The following is a 27879-nucleotide window of genomic DNA, read 5'->3' as shown; positions in this document are numbered from 1 at the left end:
GAAAAAAAAAAAAAAATTCTAAAAAATAAAAAAAAAGAAGAAAAGAAAGAAAATTAGTTGCTAGAGTTTAGAAATTGAGAAACTTTATTGACTATTTGGATTCCTGGCTTCTCTTGAAAACTAGATCATGTGGCTACACTGGCACTGTCCCTCCCAGCATCACTGAATAGCTGCTGCTCCCTTTGGACAGGACCTGCCCACTCTAGTTTGCCATAGTCCCTGCCACTCTCTAGTGTGAACTCGGCTTGCTTCATCCATTCACTTTTAGAGTTTGAGCTTAAGATCCCTGCCAGAGAGCCCATGTAGACATATGGGTAGGTTCTCCTCTTACAGAGAAGTGGGTGGCATTTCCATGCCAGTTCTGCCCAATGTGCCATTAACCAACACAAATCAAAGAGTAGAAAATATTCTCAGAGAAAAGTGAGTATCCAATCTTCCAACAGAGATCCACTGGAATTCTTAATCAAAGTAGTAGTTTCACCTTTCCATACAATTCTGGAATCCATAGGTGCCTGGAGTTATAACAGATTGAAATAAGAAAACATCAACTGTTGCATTAGCTTTATTCAGGGACTGTACTTAGAAACATCTGACATTCTATAGAAATGGTCCCTCTCCTCACAGGGATGACAATTAGAGGTAGAGACAAACAATCCAGTGAGAAGCCTTCTGGAGTTTCTTGATGACCAAGTTCAGGATAACTATTTATATTTAATATAATCCCAGCTCCCAGAAATCAAGGAAAACGTACCTTCTCTTCAGAAAGCAAAGTTGGGGATTGGGTTCTGGAAGCACACATTAGAGAACCATCTCTATAAGTTTATATGATAATAGCAATTATCAAAAGAGTTGACCAGAGGAACAATAAAACCACATTAATCCCTTAGTCTCCTGAAGCAACTTGGGCGTCCCAACTTGTGACGGGCTACAGAGCTTGAAGTTAGTTAACCAGGTTAGTTAACTGACACGGCTCTAAACCCATAGTGTTTCTACTTAGAACCTGAATGTAAGAGGATGAGGGGAAAAGAGGAGAGGGGTGAGATCTTGAAGGGAGAGGTGAAGGAGGGAAAAGAGAAGAAAAAGCAAGGCTACGGGACTTGCTTCTGGGAGACCTTTCTCCTAAGAGCCATTGGCCTTGTTCTTCAAAAAGAGACACCGCCAATTTCTTGGCTTTGCTCTCTTTGGCTGCCCAAGTCAGCAAAGCATATGAGCAACCATACTTCATCTCTTAAAGGACCCAAAGTCCACAGAAATTCTCCTAAATGCATCTCAGAACATTCGGCCAAACATGTGCCAAGAAACCCTGAGCTGGGTTCCAATCGATCGATAGATTGGGGTGGTTATGAAAGAAAACTGGGCTGAGGTCTGGGAAGGTGATGGCTTGTAATCATATATGTATTTTTTCTAAAGAGACAGGGTCTTGCTATGTTGCCCAGGCTGGACTTGAACTTCTAGGCTCAAGTGATCCTACTGCCTCAGCCTCCTGAGTAGCTGGGACTACACGCATGAGCCACTGTGCCCACTTTAGTCATATTTTGCTCCTTGCTGCCCCTCTGGTCAACTTTTTGTACCTGATAAGGATTCACCGCAACTGCTGTCCCTTTAGAAAACTTTATTAAAGACAGAACATATTTTTCTTTTATAAAAACACATAGGTAAACATTTGTGAAAACCATAGCATAATTATACAAGGGGAAACATTTCGTTAGCATAATCTTACCAATAATGTAAGAAAGGAAAGACTGCCATATTGAAAGACATTTTGCTGCTGGCAAAGAGGGCACCATTCTGTAGAAATGAGGAAAAATAGCAAGCACCAGGGCCAATTAACCCCCCCACCATTTGTCTGAATACAACACAGTGATCCTTGCCCCAACCTTTATGAATTTTTAATGAAATCTTAGGATACAAAATTATTTTAAACATGCTTTCCTGTCACATAAACCTTTACCTGCACTTTCTATTGAAGGGAAAAAAAGGGAATGTGAGTATAAAACACCTGCTCAGTATGTGTCTGTTGGACTTTGGAGCAATTCAATAAACAAGCTCGCTCTGTTTAATCTATTTAGTGAGTGCAAGGCTTCTAAATCTCCCCTCTCAGCTACTTATATAAAAGACAAGACTGAAAAGGACAGCCACTCCTGGAGCAAGAGGCTGGGGAAGCATTTAGATTTCGACTGGGTTTAATTGGCGTGTGAAAAGGCAAAATGTTAGGCTTCAGCCAGGCTCTCTTTCTGGGGGCACCTCAGCTAAAGGCCCTGGGGCAAAGCCTGGGGTCACTTACATTCCAGCTACTCTCAATCAAAGTAGCAATTTCCCTCCCCCAGAAACCCAGGCCCCAGTATTCAAAGTCTTCAGGTGCTTGAGGAAGAGCTCTGGGGTTGTGTTTCAAAGTGGGGGTATATCTTAATATGAAGGCTGTTGGGGTTTTCTCTGCTGCTTAGTAGATTAAATATTTTTACAATCACCCCTCCAGGTCCACATTCACACAAACGTGAGACAAGTCCCAAAGGGAAAAGCAGAGGCTGGAGAAGCAATTAGGGCCGGAGGGGAGGCGAAGAGGAAGCTGGGATTTTTCAACTACCCCCTCCTTGTTCGCTCCTGGGATTCCCTTAGGACTTCACAGCACAACCAGCGAAGAGTTTGCTGAGGTTCACTTCGGAGTAGCCACTTCGGGACAAGAACTGCTCTGCTGTGTTCTTGAGTTTTTTATAGTCCTGAAGAACTTGGGGGGTAAGAAATTGCTTCTTCAGTTTATCTAAAAAGAAGTAAAAATCAAACGATTAGAAGTCTCAGAGATAGCTTATTTAAGGACCATTTAGTATTCATTAGGCACTAGAGAAGGGGGTGCGGGTTCTGGTAATAGCTCCACATCTCAGATGTCCTCTTTGGTCTACCCCTGGGACCAGTCCAATGTAGCCCCTGCTCCCCGAATCCTCTGTGCAAGCATTTCTTCCTTTCCCTGCCTGCCCACCACTTCTCAGCGCCTAGCTGACTCAGCACACTGGGCGACTGGGACACCCTCTCCTGATGATGCAAACTGCAGGTGCGCACCCATGTGCGGCAGACAAGGTGAGCTCCACTTGCAGGCACCACTTGCACAGCGCTGTCGAGCACGTGTGTGCAACTGCACGCGAACTCTGGATGTGGCAGGAAATACCTTGTCTCAAAGGAAGGTATGGCCCCTAGTGCCTCCCAGCCCAAACTCCCCACATCAACTGGACCTAGTCAGCTTCTTCTAGCCCCTCCTGTCTGCATCCCTCTGCTAAACAAAACCTCCCTCTGCTGAAAGAGGTGAGGGGTAAGCTGCCCAGAGAACACTTTTGCATTGCTGAGATTTCTTTTTTCTTCTTTGTCCACACTGTGTGAACTCAGGGTATGCAACGCCCCTGCCTCCTGCTCCTTCAACCCATTCATCCCTGGCCTTCCTGTTCTGAGGAGGGTGCTACCAGCCAGAGAAAAGATCCTTCCTTTCCCTCCCCAGAGCCTGCTCCTGCTACTTCTATGCTTTTATTCTTTTAAAGGAACAGTAGAGTTGTGATGCTCAGGCCTGATCTTTTGGAGAAAGAGGGTGATCTTGGGGGAATCAACTGCCCAGGATGGTTAAGATGACACTGTCTATGTTCAAACCTGCTTGGGAACCATGTAAGGTGTTTGGAGAGGCCAATATTTTTTTGTCCCCATTTTATAGTGGAGGAAACTGAGAGGGTAAGTCACTTGCCCAAGGTCACACAGCAGATAAATCAGGGATGTAGACATTCAAATTCAGGGAGCCAGAACCCCCAGCCCACCCATGAGGAGAGGCTCACTTCTGCACCCTCCCCCCAATCACTGCTTTCAGATAGAGATGGGCAGGCCCCAGAAACTGGTGGTTCCTGAGGCGAGGGCCCCACAGATGCCAGCCCGCGCCAAGGTGCCGGGGAGGAACGAGGCTGCTCAGAAACACGAAGGCAGAGCACCGCACGCACAGAAAGCAAAGCCTCGCTGAAACAGCAAAACAACACGCAAGTCCACAAAACACCTGGAAGACGGAAACTCTGTCTCAAGATTTTTGTTCCTTAGCTACACATTCACATTTGTTCTCTACAACCTTTTCTGAATTACATCAATTGCCTTTCAAAAAACAACTTTTGTGGAGGATTTAAATGCCCAAAGTGGGTGGAAAAAGAGAGGACAGAAGCCCCCCACCCCCATCGTTAACTGAACTGACTATAGAAAGACAATTTGAAAGTTCTAATTATCAGAGTCCGGGAATATACAACAATGGCCCCAACCAGCGTAGGCTGCCTCCCGGCAGGCCAGAGCCACAGGCCAGCAACCCCGTGCATGTGAATGACACAAATGCATCTGATGACTGGGGAGAGCACATTTAAAGAGCTGCGGTAATACAGAGCAGGGGAGGAAGAGAGAGGACATAGCTCCTGATGTGTTTACCTCCTCTGCTGATGGGATATTGACTTTTCCCACCAGGTTGGTTAGAAAGGGGACTATTTACGCTGCCACACAGCAGAGTTAGAATGACAACCAGCGTCACTCGGTGCTCTTCTTCGTAAAAGACAACTGTGACCGCCAGCATATCCCATAGCCAGTCAATACAGCCAAGGCTCCGTTCCCTGCCAGTTAGAGATGCAGATAAAAGCTCCCACTTGCTTCCCCAATGAGAATTTAATCAATAACATATGGAAGGGCTTCTCAGAAACAGAACTGGACAAGCTGTCACAGGCTGCATTGGGGGGAGGAGTGGGGGAGGGGGAAGGAGTCACCCCTTCTTCATGGTTTTTCTCATCCCCCCTTTAGGCACCTGGGCCACCCATATTGGGCCTCACATTAAACTGTTACCCTGTTTCTGTCAATACTACACCTACCGCTTTAGAACTCAAGGGAAAATACAGGTGTTAAATGGTGGAAGCCAGTTAATGTGGCCAATAAAAGCCCCATTCCTTTCCCTGCTCTGGTTTGGGGAGTCTACTGATAAAGATGCCATGGCCACAGGAGCTGCAGGCCAGGCACCTGAGGGCAACGACTGTTATAAGATTCTAACAGGTCATTAGGCAAGAGGGAGAGAAGATCCACAGCCATCCTGTCCTTGTCCACAGAGATGCCACTGGCATGACACATCCAAACTGCATCAAGATAGGGAAGGAAATGCTCTTCCTACACAAAAGTACATCAGCGAAACAGACTCTAATGTCTTGAAAAATTTCCAGATTTTCACCCAGAAATCACTCATCTTAATACACCAGCAGCAAAACCAATCTTTTCTTACTTTTCCTGTCAATAACATTAGAGGACCATGTATCCAAAGCTTATTTATTTACTCTGGTCCTTTCTGCATGCTCTGATTCCTTATGGTTATGTACTAATTACTAAAAATATTCTGTCCCAAACCCCTATGAAAACAATGAAAAGTTAGCCTAGATAATTCACAAAATATTTTATCATACAATAAAATGAACCACTAATTTAAAAGTTGGTTTCTACTGATCAGACTCTAAAACCTGAAAATCGTGCAAGTTATAATATTTTCTACATGGAATGAACTAGATTATCATTTGCAGGTTGAACTTGTCTTAAATATTTTATTTAAGAGTCAACTGATAAAAAAATGCTAGCACTGTTAAAAAAAAAAAGGAATATTCTTCCATGTAAGAAAACTATCTCTACTTCACATATGTTAGTTCCATGCCAATAAACTGAAAATCTCTTTTCATCTTTTCTCTTTATAAAATGCTTTTTGGTCTTAAAGAAACACACTGAACTAGAAACCACGAGGCAAAGACATTTTAACATCGCCTACTGGTTATTTTATTTTAATTAAGGCAGGCTTAGGCACACAGGCAGCAGCCGTCTCTGTTCTGAATGTCTGTTTCATTTATTTCCGTGCAAAGGTATCAAACAACAGTCAGTTATAATTGATTCTGTCAGGTGTTATACAGTCAGTCATAATTGTCTCTGTGTAGAGGTGTGTCAATTTACTATATCTGAATTAAATATTCTGTCAATTATGAAATCAGGTAATAATTTCAGTCAGTTTTTTAATTGCATGGCTTCCCACCATACAGTTCTCAGCTCTCCCACCTTTTCCAATCCATAGCCTCCCTCCCTCAATGCGAAGTGAGCTTTGCAGTAAGGGGTGGAATGCAGGAAGCTTTAGGAATTTTCAAAGAAAACTGCGCCCCTCTACACTCTCTAATGCAGAGCCATCCAACCTATAGAGAGCTGTTGGAGCCTCTGGGCTGACTGCCATTCTCCTGAGTATCAATCCATAACTGAGTCTTGGGCTATGCGCAGCATCTGAAAGATTTCAAGTGACATCCATATTTCAAAGACAAAGACATTTAGGGCCCCAAACCAAATGACAAGTCTATAAACACTTCTCGATCAAAATAAGACATAAAAAGATATCATTTCTGAGCCAATTCTTATTTAGACAAAACATTCACAAGGCACGGTGCCAGGCACACACGGAGTGTAATATGTTTATCGACTAGCCAATGCCTAGAGGACCATTCTTGTCCATTAAATCACATCTTAGATGCTAAGCTATTTCTGAGGGCTGAAGAGTCTCTCTGTTAGTCTACTATCCAGTTCCATTGCTACTTATAAATAATTATCTTCAGTTTTCTTTTTTTTCCCTTCTTTTTTGTTGATACCAAAATACAGCCTTCAAGCAGAATAAAATATCCATGGTTTTAGCTCAAGTGCTCTACTAGGCTGATCTGACAAGTATTTAGAAGTGTGATTATAATTCTCTCCACCACTGGTCTGGTTCATATGCAATAAACACAGGCTTGCTGCAGCCTGGTGGTGGTGAACAATGACCCTTCACACTTGAAGCAAATGGAGGTGCTGCAGGGCCCAACTGCCAGGAAGGCTGGTCACTGGAAGTTTGGGAAAGAGCAGAGGGTGATGCGAGGGGGGAGGAGATGGGGTGAGGCAATGTAAAGAATGCTACTTCTACAGTGAAAAATAGAAGGTGAGAGTCATGCCCCTTACCATGTTTCAGTGGAGAAAGAGTCACCTTGAAAGAGATCAAAAATTTCCTTTCAACTGGATGAAGTGATTCTATCAGGGTTGGGTTTTGGGTGTTTGTATTTGTCATGTCGGAAGAAAATTGCCCATGCAGCCCCCTTGCTGAGGTTATAAAAAGTACTGTCAACCATACTGGACAGAAAATTTTTTGGGGGGGGGGTGCGGAGAGGGAAAAAACACATTGTGCAGGATCATTAAGCACTGTTGTATAAATAAAGTTAGAAGATCAAACGAAAGAGGGGACTCGGGTTAAATGCTGGAAGACAAGCTTAAATAAAGTTCTAAGAAAAAAGCAAGGCACGCTGTAATTCCAAGAACCTATTACTTCAGACAATTTACTTCAAAAAATAAAATCAGAATGGTAAATGATTACCCAAAAGCAATCATGTCATCATCACTGAGAGATGGAATAAAATAATTTTTTGTGAAGTGGCTGAATGAGAGCAACTTAAAAGCCACGGAGCCTGTCAGAAGCACATTATTTCTTTTTACACCCCGTTTCCCAATTCATCTCAGTGCTGCTGACTAACCTCGGCTCCCAGCAGGTGGAGCATTTAAAATAAATAGCATTTCCTACAAAACGCGCTCCAACTGCCCCATGACAGACGCTTCCAATTCCCGGCCAGCCACTGGATCAGCTTCAGCGGTATCTAACAAGGTGTAAATACAATAACAAGCATGTAATTAAGTGAGCATGATGAAGTTAATGGAGATAATTCATTCCATTTTGGGCTTATGAATATTCTATTAGATGTTATCAGGCAGCTGGAATAGCTGTTAATTTAATCATCATTCAGACCAGCAAAATGTTCTTTGTGCGAGCATAATTGCAGAGAATGAATAATTGATTTGACAATTGTACCAGTGGATTTCAAACAGTTCTGTGCGCTCTCAGAGCAGGAAGGGAGGAGAACTGGAATACTCAAAGCACTGAAGAGGTGGCAGAGAAGCCAGCCTGTAAATTGAACATTATCAGGACACAGATAAAGGACAATTTTTATTTTATCAATGCAACACAATTACATTACAGTGCGCTAGTAATCATTCTGCCCACACTTTAAAAAGGGAAATAAATTACTCTTCATGGGAAAGGACAAAAAGAAATATCAAAACCATTTAGAATCCATTGATATTGGATATTTAATTTTTTGCATTATATTTTATTATAGGAAATATCAAACTGTGTTTGAAATTGCTGGCACATTTAACTCTGTTACCTGCAATCAGGTACACAGATTGTATTTTACACGTATCTCTGTATTACAGAATGTTCTATGAATTACAATGACTTTATTGCAATTTTTTAAAACTACCTTAATGTTTAAAAACAGCCATCATTGTGGCATACAAGAGTATTGTACACCTTAACTATCAGAACTCTGGTCTGGATACATCAAACAACTAGCCAAATTTTATTCTCCAGATGATCCTATACTGCATTTGAGTGGAAAAAGTAGCAACAAAATGGTTTGACCTTCAATAACAAGTGGTTTCCAACATGAAACTAAGTTTTATGAGGATCATCTCTACCAAAGGCCTAGAGTTCTGAGTTACTGCCCCATCGAAAAACATGTTTGCCACCCCCCCCCCAATGGCTATTACTGTCATTTGCAACAACCCTTCATGGCATCTTACTCGGGAAGCTTGTAATTTAATCAAAGCCAATGGGATAGGTAGCAGCTACAGTTAAATTTGATGTGAGCACTGCTCTTTAATACACATGAAGTCATGAGAAAATGGAAGTATTCCATTAATGTCTACTCAATGTTCCTCAACGGCCAAGAACAAGACGGTTAGTCCCAGGCCTGTGGTGCTCAAGAGGGATTGGGAAAAAGTAGAATCCCTGGGAAGTTCGCCAACATATCTATCCAGTGTTCACCACTCAACCCCATTCTCATAGGTTTTTGTGGAGAATAGGAAGGTGAGAAATGTTTGTTAGCTTTTTAAAGATTCCCAGATTCTGATAAGTTTACCCCCCACCCCCACAACCAGGACTGTAAAAATTCAGTTATGTCTGATTTTAATGACCTCATAACTTCCTATCATTGAAATGACATTTTCCATCACTACCATTCTTCCTGAAGACCACAGTCTTTCCAAGTCTTGGGTCAGCAACAATGTCCAAGAAGTATAACGATATTTTTATTGTTCACATACCATTTCTAATCTTGATAAACATCTTACTCTCTACTTAACATGGTTTCTCAACACAGGTACATAAAAAAATTCAGACTAATATGCTATGTGGTGACATACAATATCCATAGGATCTGGAAATTGTTTCCTCTGGAGAGTTAATGGGGTGTGGGTGTTTGCATGGGCAGGCAGGGGAGGAAAAGAAAATGCATATGTATTAAATGCAGTAAGTGTGGACTCAGGGTTGGCACTGGCTTCAGAATTGGAAATTCTGGACTCATTTCTGAATGTCAATCCTTTGCTTTTTTTTCTTCACTTTAATGAATGCACATGTTGAAGGATTAGTGCCTGAGCAGTTTCTGAGACCATGTTAATGGTCAACAAATTTTAATCAATGACAATTATTACAACAGATAGGTGATAAGAGCTATGGTCTAGTATCACAGGTGGGAGAAGAAAAAGTCAGGGTGTAGCAAATATGCAAAAGGAACACACAAAGGAATGGCTTTTGCATTTCCTGGCCAAAGTCTGTGTCACCAGCTAAGCTCTTGTCCTCTTAGGGATAAAGGCAAAAGAACATAGGCCTTGCCATGGTTGCTCCTTAATCCTCTTGGATATCTTCCCTTCTCACTAGCCTCCTGTTCTCACAGGGACAGTTCTGACCAATGTACATGGTTGGAACTAATGCTGGGCCATAGTCGGACACAAAGGTAACAGCAGTGCTATGAACAGGTCTTCTTGGTGGGGCGCCTTGCTGTTCCAGGCCACCATTACCTTCTGGATAGAGGACAGAAAAGAGGCTGTGCCATCCTAGATCCTGACATTAGGATAGCCCCCTGTAACACCCTTTCCCTTTGGCACACTGGGAAGAGATACAGCTACAACTATTCCAGGGGCTCTCAGCCTTCCTTGGGTTCCATATTTGCTCATAAGCAGTACACATCCCCTTGCCACTTGGGTATCGTGCATCTGCAGAAATCATACCCCAGATGGTGAGAGTTACATTCCTTGTGGAGAAAAAAGTAAAATTTTTGATTAAGCCAAACCAAATAGGTATTCTAGCAAAATAATAATGTAATACATGACTATATATTAAGTGTAAACTGATTAGTAAACAAATATTTGTGGATTGCATGCTTATATGCAAGGCCCTGTACAACAGGTTATGAGAAACAGAAACATAAGACAGGTACTACATTTTAAAGGGTTTATTAGTAGACTATAGCTAAGTGACAAATTACCCCAAGATTTAATAGCTAAAACCAACACACAATAAATAAATACATTTCTCAGTTTCTGTGGGATAGGAATCTGAGAATGGCTTAGCTGGGCATCTCTGGCTCAAGGTTTCTCACAAGGCTACAATAAAGGTGTCAGCCAGACTGCCTTATCTGAGTGCTCAACTGGGCAAGGATTAGCTTTCAAGTTCTCCCATGTGGACTCCTATTCCTCTTGGGTTATTAAACTGAGGCCTCAGTGAGCCCTCACCATGTGGGCTTCCCCATTGGGCAACTCAATGGTGCTGGTTTCCCTCAGAGTGAGTGAGCAAGAGAGAGTGCTCAAGACAGAAGTCCCAATCTTTTATAACCTAATCTCAGAAATGACATTGCATTGCTTTTGTTGCATTCTATTTGTTAGAAGAGAGTCACTTGGTCTAGCTCATACTCAAGGGAAGAGGACTACTGCACAAGTAAATGCCAAGGGGTGGGGATCACTGGGTGCCATCCTAGAAACTGCCTATCAGAGGGGCCAATGCTCTGGATAATTGGTGGAAATACAGGAAACTAGGAATAGGTAACTTGCCAACTTGTTGGAATATATATTACAAAGAACTTACTAACTTGGTGTAGAACACCTATGAGATGGGGGGAAATTTAACACACTGACTGCCACACTAGAAAAAAAATTTTTTTCCTTGGGGCCATGGTGTTTTATTATGAAAGTAGAATAAAAACTTTGAAAACAAAACTATCCTTTCTAATTTAATGAAATATTTATTTTTTATTGTTTTCCATGTGTGAGTTATATGCAACTTGAAAAATAGTTCTCGTGGCTCCTAAGGTGAAGGGACATGAGAGTTTACATATGTTTCACGAGGCCCTGGGCTCAAAACTAATGTGAGTTAAATACAACTCATGTGGTAGTTAATGTGTTATGATAGCCTTAACAAATTTGAGAGAAAGCAGAGAAAGTCAAAGGCAGATTTTGTTTTTTTGAGACAGGGTCTTACTCAGTCCCTGAGGCTGGAGTGCTGTGGCCAGATCATAACTCACTGAAACCTCGAACTCCTGAGCTCAAGTGATCCTCCCACCTCAGCCTCCTCAGTAGCTGGGACTACAGGTGTGTGCAACCATGCCCAGCTAAATTTTCTTCTTCTTTTTTTTTGGGTAGAGATGGGGTCTTGATATGTTACCCAGGCTGGTCTTGAACTCCTGGCCTCAAGTGATCCTCCTGCTTTGGCCTCGCTCCCAAAGTGCTGGGATTACAGACATGAGCCACTGCACCTGGCCAAAGGCAGACTTTTAAATGACTGCTTACTATCAAACCAGTTATCCAAAGAAAACATATGAAGGCAAATTCTGTAACAGATACATTTTTTTGGCTGCACTGAATTTAATGTTGTGTAAAATGGATGTGGTTTGGGATCTCTGACTCAGACACAATTTACTTTTTTTTGTTTTTTTAAAGTGCTGCCCTGCCCTGTGTGAGCTCACAGCCTGGGCACAGGAAGAGCCTCACATTTTAAATATTAAAGCAATCTAGTCATTTAGAGAACCAGCCATGACATCTGAAATACCAGTGTTTTCAGGGTGTCAAGGTTAGCACCCTTTACCTTCTTGAATTCTATGAAGGGATATGTTATACTCGTTTGGGGATGAGTTACTCCATTAAGCCATTGTGAATCTGTCTCTCGGAAACCTGAAGACTGTGGTATATTACATCCCAGAATATACCAGTGACATTCTTTATGTAGGATTCTCCATCAATTTCATCAGAATTGATCATGTATCTTGAAACCTTAACCCTTTGCACTCGGATGTCGAGTGTGACTCGACACGGTTAGCATCATTGGTAGCAGCTCGTGGAGCCACACTCGACACGTAGTCTCACCGCGGGGGGAAGGGGGATTTTTGTCTATTTTTCCAGTATCTTTTCTTGTTTTCATTAGCATGAAAGGACAAGTAAAATGTAAATGCAGAGATAGTACATTAACTTCCAGGGGTAGATTATTATCCACTAACTTAGAGCAATGTTTAGATGGAAAGCTCCATGTAATCACACCTCACCCTAACAAAAAACACAAAGACTGTGTGGTTTGTTCTAACAGAAAAATCACAGGAGGAAGAAGAGAGATGATTTATATTTGTGAAACATGTGAATGTAAACCAGGTCTTCATGTGGGTGAATGTTTCAAAAAATAACACACCATGAAAAATTACAGAGGTTAAAATTACTCTTTGAATGTGTCAATAATTTGAAATATAAAAAAATCCAAATAAATAAGTTTGTATGAAAAGAAACTCCAGTTTTTTATTCTACTGCTGCGCATTGTAAAATCTAGGGCATTTAAAAAATTAAATCCCGAGTAGAATAAAGCAATCAAGAAAAAATCAAGCGAGTGTAAAGGGTTAACTGGTGATCACCAAGATGGCTCCTGTGCATCTTTTCCAACTCTTGTCCCCAAAGACTCAAGGATTGTCTAGGGGATAGAATGGGTGGCACTGCTCCACGCTACTTAGCTATTTTAATACTGGCATCTCTTCTTCACCACCATTAATATGGAGGCTCTGAGGAACCTGTCATAAGGAAGGAACATTTTCTTAGATGTTGGGTGCTTTTGTCCTAAGTGAAGCCATTGATAAATACAGATTGAATATCCATTATCTGAAATGCTTGGGACCAAAAGTATTTTGGATTTTTTTCAGATTTCAGAATGCCTATATTATATCTAACAGTTGAGCATCTGAAAATCCAAAATCTGAAATGCTCCAATGAGCATTTACTTTGAGTGTCATGTTGGTGTTCCAAAAGTTTCAGATTTTGGAGCATTTCAGATTTCTGGAGTTGGGATACTTAAACTGTACAAGCTGAACTGAATTTAGATTCTCTCTCTCGAGTTTGGCAAAAATTTGAGGAGACTGAACTAAACGCTACTAAAGGAGGTAGCTTTCTCTAGAAAGAATGAGTCCTTTTAGGTCTCCTCCTTACAAGGGTGGCCAATCACTGACTACAATGGCTGACTTCCAAATGGGGGGAGGGGGTTACTTACTAGAAGGAGTAAACAAATATTTGGTATTTTATTTTTCACAATTTTCATTATTATACAGCAAAGGTTAGTAAACTATGACCTGAAGGCCAAATCTAGGCCGCCACTTGTTTTTGTCAATAAAGTTTTACTGGAACACAGCCATGCCCATTTGTTTCTGTACTGTCTATGGCTACAATGATTAAGTTGAATAGCTGCAAAGGAGACTATCTAGTCTTCACATCTGAAAATATTTACTATTTGACTCTTTACAGAAAAAGTTTGCCAACTTCCACATTCAAAAGATGCACATCATATTATTCCATCCTAACTATAATTCCCTAAGGTAATCAGAAGAAAGACAGTATAGCCATGAGGAAACCATATCAGAGAGGCTTTTTGCAAAGCCAAACATCTAGCTCATGCTCTTTCCTCTAACCTCTCTTTATAAAGGCACCAAAAGAAACTCTTATTCTCCTACTCTCTAGCCTGCATGATTTATCTTAAAAAACACAAAAGATCTCCTCAGCACTCTTATATAAGATTTTCCCCAGGCAATTGAAAGCCTTTATAATTTTAGCCAATGTTGATGCAGGATAGTAGAATAAACATACTTATTTTTTTTTCTTGTATAAAATGTCAATGCTAGGCCATGCAAGGCAAAATGTTTCACTTTATATGTGTTTAAATTTGCTCTAATAAAAATCAGAAACCTTATTTTGATTTGTTCTTTGGTTGAAAGTTCAATGATAGTGGAGAAAAAAAGAAAGAATGAGCACATTAGGGAATGTTCGATTGCACATTTGAGATTCTCTTCTCAAATAAATGTATAACCCTTATGGTAAAACTTAAACTCACCATCTCCATATGTATACGTTTAATATGCACAGTTTTAGCTGCCAAGAAAGAATCCTCACACTGCTCTGCCTTTTCACCATCATAATCCTCAATGTATACTTTTTAATGCTTAGTCCAAAGCTAATTACAAAATGGGTCTTATTGATTTGCAAATTGTTGCTATCAATTTAAAGCTATGTCACATTTACGACTCAATGATTAAAAGGGAAAGCGGTGTGTCTCTTACACAGTACAGTTCTTGATTAAGTTACTGAATTCTCTGAAGCCTATGACCTTGTTAAGCAGCCTCTAGCCCCTTATTTTGCAGATGGAAGCTCGCAGTTTTGGGGCAGGCAGGTAGTATGATAGAGGACAAGACAGAATGACTAAACCACAATTCCACAGAAGAGAAAAGTGGTGCTGAGAGAGGTCTAACATATATATCCTACCATGCATAGCACTCTCCTTCCCATATTAAGACAGGATAATCCACACAATGGATTCATCTAGATGGCATTAGTGAATGGGATGGTTACTAATACTGACTACATCATTATCAGAACCTTTTCTTGCATGCTTTATCAAAAATTTAAATGCTTTTAAATTAAAAACTAAAGGGAAATATGGATCTGAAATGTGCTTGACAATAGCCCAGAAAATCAATATGATACCTGGGAAAGAACTCTGAACTAATATAAGGCTAAGAACTCATAGACCTCATTAATCTATCCTCATCTTTACCACCAAATGACCATATCCTTCATTGGCAAATAACTTGTGTTTGGGCTTCTCTATTTGTTTATTCAACAAATACTTATTGAGTACTGACTGTCATGTACAATTTCGGAGAGGGTGGGACTGAAGAAAGGATTTAAAAAATAAGTTAGCATGCCTATTTCAGGAGCATAGTTTGGTATTCTAGCTGGAAAGAAAAACAAACAAACAAGTAAATACACTACAATTCGATATACCCACAGAAGCATCAATTATTAATTCATTCAACAAATATTTACTGAATGCTACTATGTGCCAGATACTATTCTAAGCCCTAGGATATAGGAATGGACAAAAGAGACCAAAATTCCTGCCTTCACGAGGCTTGGAGTCTGATGATACTATAGATATGATTAACATAGAGAAAAATCCATTAGAGACAATATAAAGATAAATGAACATACACTCTTTAGAAGAAGGGCGGTCCAGAAATCTGAGTTGCTTTTATTATTACTGCAATATCACAACTCAATTATTTTGAGCAGAAATTATAGGTTATTTATATAATTTTTAAAGTCTAAATAAATTCTGAGGAAATGAAGTAGGCTTGAAGTGTTACTGTCACTCTCAAAATAGTTCATCTATTGGCCTTGAATTTTAAAATATAGCTCACTCCAACATATACAGCTGCCATCTGTCCTATAGTCATAGTAGGAGTCTCTTTCATTCACAGGCAAAGCCAGTGGAGGGAGGGGAGGGACTTGAGATAGAGAGAGGATAAATTCCATTTGTGCTATTAAAAAAAAAGTAGAGCAGTGAACCCAGTGGTTGAAAGTGAAGATAAAAAGAAGAAAACAGTAATCTTGCTATAGAAACCAGAGAATTATGTTCTTGCTCTCCCCCCCACTTTTTTTTTTTTTTTTGCTTTCACACTGTACAAACTCTAGCACCCTGAACAACTCACTCTCCTGCTATTTCCAGCACTTTAAAGAAACTTTTCAACATTTCTGCTTGACACATTTTTTCAACAGGGAGGTGAAGACAATAAGTAAACAGGTAGTGAAGGGCTATTTAGAGAGCTGGTCAGTCACAGTAATAATAAAGGGAAAAAAACCCCACCTGAACAGAACATCCATCCTATGTGCGGCAGCCACAAACGGCACATGACCTCTGACAAACAGTTTTCAGAGTAATTTTAATGCTACTCTGGATTTAACTTGACTAACTGGTAGCAATTGAGCACATCTTTTTTTCTTTCTTTTTTTTTTTTGTGGCAGCAGTTATCTAAAATGCTACAATAACAGCATCAAAAGTAGAATGGTGGAAGATTGGTTTTCCATTGTGCTGCTGCTGAACTGGCATAATGCCCACTTTAAAAGCAATTCGCTGCTCATCACTGAAATCTGGCAGACACGACACTAAATGCCTTGAGGGAAAAAAAGGGACCTGAGAAGGGGGAACCCACTCCAACCACCACGCAAAGGGGGAAAAAGGAGCGCCACAGATGATGAATCTGGGTGAGAAAAGAAAATTGCCAAATAAAAAGTTTAGCATTGCATGCAGACTCCCAATAGGCTGTACTTAATTTGCTAGAAGAAGATTTTGTCTACAGGTCTGCATTAGTAATAGTTGAACAAAACAAAAGCAAAATATATATTTATGCCTGTCTATTGTTCTGATGAAGCAAAAACCTAGTGAGTTCCGTCAATCATTTGTCAAACATGTCTTCCTCGTTTTATTTACCACCAAATATAATGAGTAAATATGTGATAATAAAACTCTTCTTTTTACACGGACATATACAATTTTTCCTCCTGCTAAATACAGGTAATGATTTAGGAAGCTTTCAAAATGTCTTTTTACTGTCAATAAAACTAATTCTATTCCCATTTTCATGTGGAAAAAAAGGCTTTACAAATGAAAATTCAAATTAAAATTCTGATTATAGTGTAGTGTGACAACACCTGTATTTATAATTTTACTGTCAGCTAGCTTGTAGTGTTTAACAATAGCTCGAAGTAGAAAAGTAATTGGAATTTGTCTGTAACATGCCAGATGACGGCATTGGGAGCTTTGCTACGCTACAGCAAATTTGGTTTGATGGCAAAATAACCTCACTGAGACTTCTACAAATCAAAGGTTATTGGGGTTGGAGGGGGGGAAGGCCTCTTAGGTATGGGACCCCTTCCTGAATTTGGGGGAAATCTAAGAGTTTCCATCTGATGAGTAAAGACTGCTCTGATCCTGACTTGTGCTTCTGGCCCATCATCTATGGGGCAGCCTCTGAAACAGTACAGATGCAATTTAGTTTATAGAGTTATCCCAGAAAAACAAAAACCAGATAAATAGACGACAGCAGCAGCAGTGGCAGCAGCAACAACAACACAAACCCCGTGGTTTCTAAAACAGACTAATGATGTCATTTAGCTATAAACTTGGCAGAAGTGGGTGGGATCGGGGATACATCAAGTGAAGGGATACATACTTGGGGACTGAAAAGCTCCTAGGTGGGGCAGGGCAAGACCCTGTTAATAGTAAGTGTTAATAATAAGGAACAGATGCTTACCATTTATCAAAGAGGCACATTCAGGAGCTCTGGAGATATTTATTGTATTCATTCATTTTCAATAACCACAGATAAATAATATAGGTTCCCACACAGATGCCTAAGATTTTCTATTTATCAAAAGATTAAGAGAAAACTTACACATCCCACTTATACTTTTACTGAAGCAATATGGAGAAAAAAATTATTTAAAGCAGTGTTCTGCTGTCAACTTGAATCTTTCAAAACTTATAAACACATGCTAATCTCCACACACAACTTGCCTTACTCTAGTCTACAAGTGAAAAGCCCATCTTTTTCATTATCCTAAAGATGAAAAAAAAAAGCCACATACAAAAGAAAAACAGAATGACAGTGATGTTTTAGTTTACACTAGATATGGCAACACACACAAACTGTCAAAACTATGGAATGAAAAAAGCTGTTATCAAGCAACTGTCAAGAGAGTCCTCTGAGATTTGGAAATCTTGTGTTTATTGTAACTACTGCACATTACACAAAGAAAGAAACATCCCTCTCCTTGCTCTTGCTGCTAAATATCATGCAAGAGAACACAGGCTTCTCCCTTAGTATTTAGATTAATTTTTCTTTCCCGTGTGTAATTCTGTGCTTGACAGAGCTGCTCCCCTCCTCCTAGGTTTTCTACAGTATGGTCAAAGTTCAGAGAGAAACTAGAGGTTATATCAAACATTATTTCATTTCAAAAACCATCGCTGCCTCATTTCATGTTGTTAACTGGTTGTCTACTCCGTTAGAGTGGAATCTGTTAACATCAAAATGCATAGTCTTCACCTGAATGATTTTCCTGACTTAAGAGAGTTGTACAAAGAGAAGCACAGAGTTGAAAAGGCATACACACTGACCAAAAAATGATTTTAATTCATCCCCCCACTCCCCCCAACTCTCTTTTAATGGATACAATAAGAAAACCAAATCCCCAAAGAGAGATTATGATCTTATAAGGGGAAGAAATGAAAAAATACAGGGTCCAAATCTCTTCCACAGGGCATGATGTTAGTGAGTTGGAGATCATTTCCCCATTGCAAACTCGAGGGGCAAAATTTCTCTTATAGTCTCATCTGAGTCCAGATATTTTATTATACTTGCTAAAGTGGTCTTTTAACCTAAACTTGGAGGCAGCATCACTCACAGTCTGACTCTTAATTCCTGCTCCCAGGCTTTTGTGGCTCTGTTCAGCCAACTGCAGGGCAGCACCGCATCTGTAATGGCAGCAGCTGCCCCTTGATTAATGTAAGTAAATGCACTTTTCAGGTGTTTTCACTTTAATTTTCATGTTTCCTTTAGATGCAGAATAGATGCCTTCTGACATTTCTCTGGATGGGGAAAAATGGACAGCAGAACCCCTATTATAAGCGTAATTGTCTGGATTCAGATGAACCATGGGTCAAATCAAATCACAAAATACATTTTTGTAAAAAAAAATCTGTTGGTAATACATGGGCTGACATATAGAACAATAGACATAATTCTTGACCAAAGTGATTCCAATGAATTTACTTCTGTACATTTTGCTGGCATCCTTCCCTGTGCAGAGAGCTAATGAGAACTTCAGCACATTACTGATGGATGTGTCGGCCATCTCAGTGATGTACAAAAGAAGTCAATGTGTCTTAAGTGAATCTTGGCTCTAAATAGGTTACAATGGTTACCCAATGCTTAGAACATACTTATTTTAGTTTCAGTGACCTGGTATGACTCAGTCAGCAACAGAATAGGTCAGTCACTTTTAACCTGGGGCAAAAATGGTTTAACAGTGATGTCAGTTTTATAAAAATGAAGATGTCTACCTAGTAAAAGAATTCTAAATTCTTGTAAATTTCTTATGTAATCTTTTTGATATTAATAATTGTTAAATTATTATTAGTTACTAATAAAGGGAAAAAGATGAATAGACATGTTTTATCACTTGCATTCTCTAATACTATTTTAGGACCAATTTACATTCTCTTCATGCAATGAAAAATCATGTTTTATGCCAACTGTCCTTCTTCCCCTATTTTATTATTATTATTTTGGCTTTTAAATTTTTTTTTTATTTCAGCATATTATGAGGGAACAGATTTTAAGGTTTCAATAAATGCCCTCCCCCGCCACAAGTCTGAGTTTCCAGCATGACCATCCCTCAGATGGTGCACATCTCACTCCTTATGTATATATATACCCGCCCCCCTCCCACCTCCCACCTGCCCAATACCCTATTACTGTAGTACCTATGTGTCCACTTAGGTGCTACTCAGTTAATACCAGTTTGCTGGAGAATATATCTGGTGCTTGTTTTTCCATTCTTGGGATACTTCACTTAGCAGTATGGGTTCCAGTTCTAACCAGGAAAATATAAGATGTGCTATATCACCGTTGTTTCTTATATTATTATTTTTTATTTCAAAATATTAAGGGAGTACAAATGTTGTTACATAGATAGCTTTTATAATGCTTTAGTCAGGGCTATTAGTAAGCCCATCAACTGAACAGCGTTCATTATACCTGTTAGATAAGTTTTTATCCCTCCCCTCATCCTCCCCTTCTTGATTTCCAATGATTTTTATGCAATTATCTTAATATCAACCAGTTTTCTGCTAATGAAATTTTATTTGAAGGAAACAGTTAAAATTTTTCTCCCCTTAGTCTAAAGACAGTTTGGTAAGTTTTATGTGGAAAAAAAGAGCTCTAAGTTGGTGAAGTTATGATAAGTGGTCTTTAAAGCAGTTCAGAGATATCTATAACAAAGTTTTGGGCATCATTTTTAGTTATTCACACATCTATAAATCATTAGCATTGTGCACATAGTAGTTAAGTTTAAAATGTACTCTAGAGCCAGACTGTTTAGGTCCCAGCCTGACTCTGCCATTAACCTACTGTGTTATCTTGAGCAGGTTTCTTAACCTATCTGGACCTTATCTGTAATGTAGGGATAACAACAATACCTGCTCCATAGGGTTATTGTGAGAATGAAGGAAGTTAAAACAAAGAACATGCTTAGAATAGCGTCTTGTATGTAGTAGTCTTCAATAAATGTTTATCATTACTACTATTAACAAACATTATTATTTTATAGTTTGAATTGTGGGCCTCATCTAGAATCTAACCAAAAAGGGCAAAAAAAAAAAAAAAAAAGGTACAAAGTATTACTTCCCATAAGATTTGACCTGGATGCTGTAATCCTAGCACTCAGGGAGGCCGAGGCGGGCGGATTGCTTGAGGTCAGGAGTTCGAAACCAGCCTCAGCAAGAACGAGACCCTGTCTCTACTATAAATAGAAAGAAATTAATTGACCAACTAATATATATAGAAAAAATTAGCCGGGCATGGTGGCGCATGCCTGTAGTCCTAGCTACTTGGGAGGCTGAGGCAGTAGGATCGCTTGAGCCCAGGAGTTTGAGGTTGCTGTGAGCTAGGCTGACGCCATGGCACTCACTCTAGCCTGGGCAACAAAGCGAGACTCGGTCTCAAAAAAAAAAAAAAAAAAAAAGATTTGACCTGGGTGGAATAGGAGGTAATATGTGAACAAAGACCTCTCCAAACCTCCTGTACAAATACTTTGAGGCCTTTGAATGTTCAAAGAATAGTACAGACTTAAGTGGACATTTTCTTCTTAATTGTCATAAAGAATAAAGATGGATGCTTTATTTACAATTATATATTTTGAATCCCTAGTACATAAATGTGGACAAAATTCAAAATGCACAAAAAAGCCTACAGTGAAAACTCTCCGATTTCTGGTTAAAGATGGCACACTAAATATGCATATTTAACTCTGTAAACTCCTAAATCCCTACTAAAATTATACTAAGGGATTTTTAAAGGCATAATAAACTACAAAGAAGAGGAAAACAGGAATGGAGGTGCTAGCAGCAAAAGCCATAAGCAGAAGGACCAGAGGTGACTTAACAGATCTTAGTTGAATCTAAGCTGGCAGTGGGGAGAGCTGGAAAGAAATCTGATTTATTCCCAGATGCAGGCAGCTAGCTAATCCTCTCTAGGGAGAAGACTGGAAGATCTTTTCTGGGGAATTTGACCAGCCCATGAGAAAAGACCTTAAGTTATTGACAGATCATATCCACAAAACAAGAACACTTCAAGAATAAGAACAAGTTCTTAGAAATTAAAAGTATGAATAGTCTAAATAAAAACCTTAATTGGAAATGGCGGGGAGGAAATAAAAACAGAAATTCAAGAAAATTTCCCAGAACTGGAGGGTTTGACTTCCCAAATGGAAAGAGCCCACCAAGTACCCAGAACCATGAATGAAAACTGCCCTAGACCAAGACACATCATCATGGATGTGCCCATGCACTGGGTGCAGAGGAAATCCTACAAGTTTCTAAAAAGGAAAAAGCAATGTATGAAGGTCGCATATATAAAGGATTAGGAATCAGAAAGGCTTTCAACTTCTCAAAAGCAACATTGGAAAAGATGATAGAACAATGTTTCCAAAATTAAGGAAACACAATTCCTGCCTAGAAATCTATTTAACTATCAATTAGGTGTGAGAGTGGATTAAAGACATTTTAAGACAAGCAAGGTCTCAAAAGCTTCATGTGTCATATACCCTTTCCCAGGAAACTACTGGAAGAGATGATTTACCTCTCCCCAGAAGAGGGAGAGTAAACAAAAACATAGAATCTAGGACACAGGGACTTTGAAATAAGTGATGCGTGAAGGCAATCCCTGGAGGATGGTAAAGGAAGAACCCCAGGATAACAGCTATGTATCAGGCCACAAAGGCCGTCAGCCTGGAATACCAGATATGTGTGAACTGGATTAAGAGTAGGCCTAGAAAAGAAGGGGAAGAACTGGTATGTGTCTATACTGGCTGCTAATGTGCCAGCATCATGCTATAACTGCCTGAGGAGCACTGGGGCAGGGGATAGGGGGAAACCTCTCCCATTGCAGGAAATTATTGGATGATGCACTCTGTGCCTGTTATTTAGAGATAATGAGGTGAATACTAAAAACAGTAGTGGAAGGAGTTCGAAGCGGTTGCATTTGAGGACTGGGAAATGGGAGAGAAAAGAGACTGGTTTTTGTCACTAGCCATTCTGAACTTTTGGTACTTCAAATTATGTGCAGGTATAACTGATAAAGTTAAGAAAGTTAACCAACCAACAAAAAAATCTTCTACCTACCCCATGTCCCTTCTTAGAAGCAATCATTGTCCATTTCTGTGTCTGTCCAGGAACATTTGGGAGGCTTTACTAACTTGTAACTAGTGACAAGAACATATTGGCTGTCTAGAATTCTTGGGGTAGTTGAGTTTGCTGAGAAGGCTGAAGTTTATTATGTGAATTATGAGAACTTTTAAAGGAAACCTTTCCAAAATGTATATTACAGAATGCTGAATTCTTTTCTGAAAACTAGGAGTGCTCATTATAAATATTTTATTGCAATTAACTGAAGCTGTGGTTTTGCAAATAGAGGTAGGTAGGACATAGACTGACAAAAGTGTCAATGGGACTTGTTTTCTTGGAACACTCCCTGATTTTGGCCTGCTTTCGGACCATATTGCTTTCCCCAAAAGGTCAAGGGATGCCTTTCTGGCTGTTTAACTTTGTAGGTTTGGATTTCTGAAGGTTTTTTGTGCCAAGGACCACTGTGGCAGTTTATTCAAGCCTATGGACCCAATCTCAGAATGTTTTTAAATAGGTAAAATAAAAGAACAGGATTGCAAAGTAAAGCAATTATACTGAAATACATTTATCAGTATTTAAAGAATGTATTTGTGGCACAGTAGATGTACCTTCTTCTTAAGGCATTATAGACAAGATCTAGCACTGTAGCAAAGGGAATTCCAAAGCAATGATGAGTGTGATATTTTCGTATATGCAACTGTAATGTAATCTGAAAATATCTTTGATGTCTACTGATAACAAAGTCAGATACTGCTAATACCACTATAGTTTGAGGCCATCCATATATCACCCATATTTGAAAGCAGTGCTAAATTCCAGTCAGAGATTAGTGAAAATATTAATATGTAACTTTTTCCCATTCTGCTTCACAGACTACCCAGTTATAGTGCAATTCTCAAAGTGTGGGCTGGGGACACCTGGGGTGATCCTGAGCCTCTTTCAGAGATCCTCAAGGTCAAAGCATTTTCAAAATTATACTAAGACCTTATTGGCTTTTTCGACTCTCATTCTCTGAGTCCACAGTGGAGTTTCCAGAGGCTACATGATGTGTGATATTGCCATAGATTGAATGCAGAAGCAGGTAAGAAATCAGCTGGCTTCTATGAAGCCAGAGATTAAAGAGATCTAAAAACATTTAAAACAATGCTGCTCTTCTCACCAATTCTTTTTGTTTTGAAAAATATAGTTATTTTCAAAAATCACTGCCACATCTACCATTACTAGTGTCCTTTCACTTCATAAAATACTATCTAGGATTTCCTCAGCACCGGCACAGTAGCCTAAGCCCTTCCTCACCAGCTCATCCTCACACCTATCTCACTAGCCCTAAATCAGGGTTTCTTAACCTACTGATATTGGGCTGGCAATTGTTTGTCATGGGACCGTCCTGTGTCCATCGCAGGAGTTTACCAGCATTGCTGGCCTCTTCTTACTAGATGCCAATAGCAGCCTCTCCATCTGCCTCAGTTGTGACAATGAAATATGTCTCCAGACTTTGCCAAATGTCCCCTGGGAGGTAAAATCATCCAGGTTGAGAACCACTGCCCTCAGTGTATGTGGGTACTTGTACAGGATGACCAACTTTTCTTAGAAAGGCTCACTTTTCACATGTGCCCAATAAATACCAGGACTCCTTTCTAGGGTGAGATTTTTTCTTGTCATTCAACTGGTAAATGACTAATTTTATTTTTTATTTTTTTGAGATAGAGTCTCGCTCTGTTGCTCAGGTAGAGTGCCATGGTGTCAGCCTAGCTCACAGCAACTAGGCTAAAACTCCTGGGCTCAAGGGATCCTCCTGCCTCAGCTTCCTGAGTAGCTGGGACTACTGGTGCTCACCACCACAACTGGCTAAGTTTTTCTCCTTTTATTAGAGACAGGGTCTCACTCTTGCTCAGGCAGGTCTCGAGCTCCTGAGCTCAAGCGATCCTCCCACCTCTACCTCCCAGAGTGCTAGGATTATAGGCATGAGCTACCAAATTCACAATATATCTGCCTTGAAAATGGACTGAGAACTAGAGGCATCCCCCAGGAGAGGAAACGGTAACCTAGCTGAGGGTGGGATCCCAAGTGAGGGAAACCGGACATGCAGGTTTGCTTTTGGTCATCGGCAGCTGCCAATACAATGCAGATGGTCGCCAAAGAAAGATGGTGGCTGCCAGGGAAGACTCCTAACCATGGGAGTGCAGGGAGATCATGGACAGGCCATTTCAAAATAACCAGAAGGGGGAGCCTGCCTTTGGAGAATGACTATATTGCAGGTGAATGGAAGAGGCTGGAGAAGGAGGTTACTATAGGCTTTCTACTCAGGTAACTCTGGAGGGGGAAGAGGGAGAATGCTCTGGAGATTTGCTATGGCAAAGGCTAAGATAGGACCTTGAAGACTAGATCTGTTTTAGAGAGGACATAGCCTGAAGACAGCAGAGACAACCACGGAGGCTCACACCCAGTATTAATTACAAAACTTGGAAGAAGTTTCTGAACATGGTCACAGACTCTATCAGACCTGCCAAAAGATCTTACCCACACACATCTTCCTCAGGCCAAAGTCTAAGCTTCTTTGTCTAGGGTCCCTTCTCCAACATCCAAGCCAGAATTGGCTGATGGAAGGAAAAAAGATCAGGAACTGGGTGCCTTGTCAACATGCCAGTTAATTATCAATAGGCAAGCTAATTGAGAAGGAAAAACAGTGGGATTCATTCTGTAAGCCTGCTGGCTTTTGAAGATTCCTTAGCTTCTCGGAAAAGGTTATTTAAAAAACTCTCATCGTGTAAGAACTAAGGTGGAAAAGGATTTATCTAGACCTTGGTTAGACAAGCAGTGTAATCTGTAAACCTGTGACAGCTAGGTCTGTGGAAAACCTTTTCTGGACTGTTGGTCTCCTTCCTCACCCACACAGTGTGCCGTTATACTGTACAGGGTGAGCCTGCCAGCCTTTTCCAGGGATTTAGAATTGGGACAGAGAACAAGAAAGAGATCCTTTCTCAGCCCAAGTCGCTGGACTTGTGTGGCATATAAGTTTGGGAACTGTAGGGTAAGCTTATATATTCTGTCCAATGTGTGGCCTTGAGAAGCAGAGAAAGTCCCTCTACACAAGAGAACAAGGAAACGAGCTGATGTGCAGAGAGGAGCTGAGATGGGAGATGGAGATAGGCCAGGTGGTTGCCCAGGCCCCGAGTCAACTGCGTTCCTGGCCCTGGATTCTGAGTGTCTCTGGATCCTCACGATGAACTCCCCTTTTAGCTCAGGATGGTTTCTATACATCTAAAACTCCAGGTACAGTGGTAGTCCAACAAGAATAGGTGCTCAGAAAGAGGTGGGAGAGCAGGATATATACCGTGTTTCCCTGAAAATAAGACAGGGTCTTATATTTATTTTTCCTCAAGAAGACACCCTAGGGCTCATTTTCAGGGGATGTGTTATTTTTTTTAAGTACGGTACAACAATCTACATTTATTCAAATATAGTTAAGTCATCTTCTTCTAGAACATCATCATAACTCTCCAAACCCCAAATTTCATCCTGAATTTCCTGTGACTTTATTTCTTTTAGAACCATTGGCCCCAATCTCTCATGTTGAGTAATAGAGCTCTCATGGGGCAGATGAGAAGGGCTGCTTATCTTCTTTATCGCTCCACGACAAAATGCATGGGTTGTGCAGATACCTGCGTAGCCACGCTCATCACTAGGTCTTATTTTTGGGGTAGGGCTTACATTGCACAAATGCTTAGAAATCCTGCTAGGGCTTATTTTATGGGTAGGTCTTATTTTCAGGGAGACACTTACGATGTCAGAAAATTCACCTCCACCAGAAATCTTGTAGACACAACACCTGTTCATAACTTTCCCTAAGTTCTTCTGAATATCTTATTTTAAACACACTTTAGGTTATGGCAACCTTAAAAATCAAATCTTCCACATCCATTCCTTTTTCAAAATAAAATCCCTTCTCTAACTGCCTTTCAAATCCTTTAATAACACCGTGGCCTACATATCAAGAGTACTGAAGTAACACTAAGGGCAGGGAGATAAATTCATCCTTTATACACTCTAAGTCATACTATTAAAAAGTTTAAGGTGACAAAAACTTTGATTTACTTACAATGATAGCACTTACATGACTGGTAAACCATGTTTGCCCTCATGTTGCTTAAATGCATATCTATATGGGTGTGTGTGTTGGGAAGGCTGAAAATGGATTCACGGGGGTGTGGCTGAGTGGAAGTTGGTAGCACTGTCACGATGGTTTCAGCAACAGGGTAAAAGTGCCAGGGGACAGTGTGAGGCAAAGAACTTGCTCAAAACCTGCCCGTGCTATGTCTGTTGTTTTGCACTAGCCACATGTCATTCATTGTTGTATCTCATTGGAAATAATAAAACCACCAATCTGAGTATACCCTGGTCGAGGCTGAGTATATTTGCTCATCAAAAGAAGCCAACCCCCCTCTTGAAGTTTTGATAAGAAGAAGGTAAGGGAGGGATACCTTGGTTTTATTCACTGAGGCCCATGTATATAGCAATCTGTGCTGAAATTGGGTCAGGTGTCAGGGGTGTCCCCGGCTTCATAGGATTCAGAGCAGAGACCCTCCCAGCTGGTGGGCATCATACAACGCAGAGGGCTGAAGACTGAACAGATTCATCAACATTTTCTTGTGCTCACCCTTTTCAAGTGACCCTTTGCCTCTGGTGACCAGGAAAGATTTGTGTTGAAATCACAGGATGGCTACTGAGGGTCACAAACCTCCTGAACTGATTTATATATCTGTGTTTTATTTTTATTTTATTTTATTTATTTTTTTTTGAGACAGAGTCTCGCTTTGTTGCCCAGGCTAGAGTGAGTGCCGTGGCGTCAGCCTAGCTCACAGCAACCTCAAACTCCTGGCTCAAGCGATCCTCCTGCCTCAGCCTCCCAAGTAGCTGGGACTACAGGCATTCGCCACCATGTCCAGCTAATTTTTTTTTTGTATATATTAGTTGGCCAATTAATTTCTTTCTATTTATAGTAGAGATGGGGTCTCGCTCTTGCTCAGGCTGGTTTCGAACTCCTGACCTCGAGCAATCTGCCTGCCTCGGCCTCCCAGAGAGCTAGGATTACAGGCGTGAGCCACCGCGCCCGGCCTGTGTTTTATTTTTAAATTTTTAAAATCTACAACAAAGACCCTAAGATTTACTAATATTTAATGGTTGGGTGGACATTGGCC

General features: G+C 40.4%; 1 protein-coding gene across 2 annotated transcripts in view; it reads right to left on the bottom strand.

Annotated features, from left to right (window-relative positions):
- Positions 1-546: 546 nt before the first annotated feature.
- The window catches only part of POLA1 (DNA polymerase alpha 1, catalytic subunit), a 289248-nt gene continuing 261915 nt past the window's right edge, over positions 547-27879 (bottom strand). For both annotated transcript variants that reach the window (XM_012784581.3, XM_075999456.1), the window contains exon 37: positions 547-2758. In XM_012784581.3, coding sequence (XP_012640035.2) covers positions 2613-2758 — 146 coding nt within the window. In that variant the 3' untranslated portion in view covers positions 547-2612. The remainder of the gene's footprint in view (positions 2759-27879) is intronic.

Source organism: Microcebus murinus, chromosome X (assembly GCF_040939455.1).
Source record: "Microcebus murinus isolate Inina chromosome X, M.murinus_Inina_mat1.0, whole genome shotgun sequence".
NCBI classification, from domain to species: Eukaryota; Metazoa; Chordata; class Mammalia; order Primates; family Cheirogaleidae; genus Microcebus; species Microcebus murinus.
Note: the sequence above shows the minus strand (reverse complement) of the source record. Positions and strands in the feature narration are given on the sequence as shown.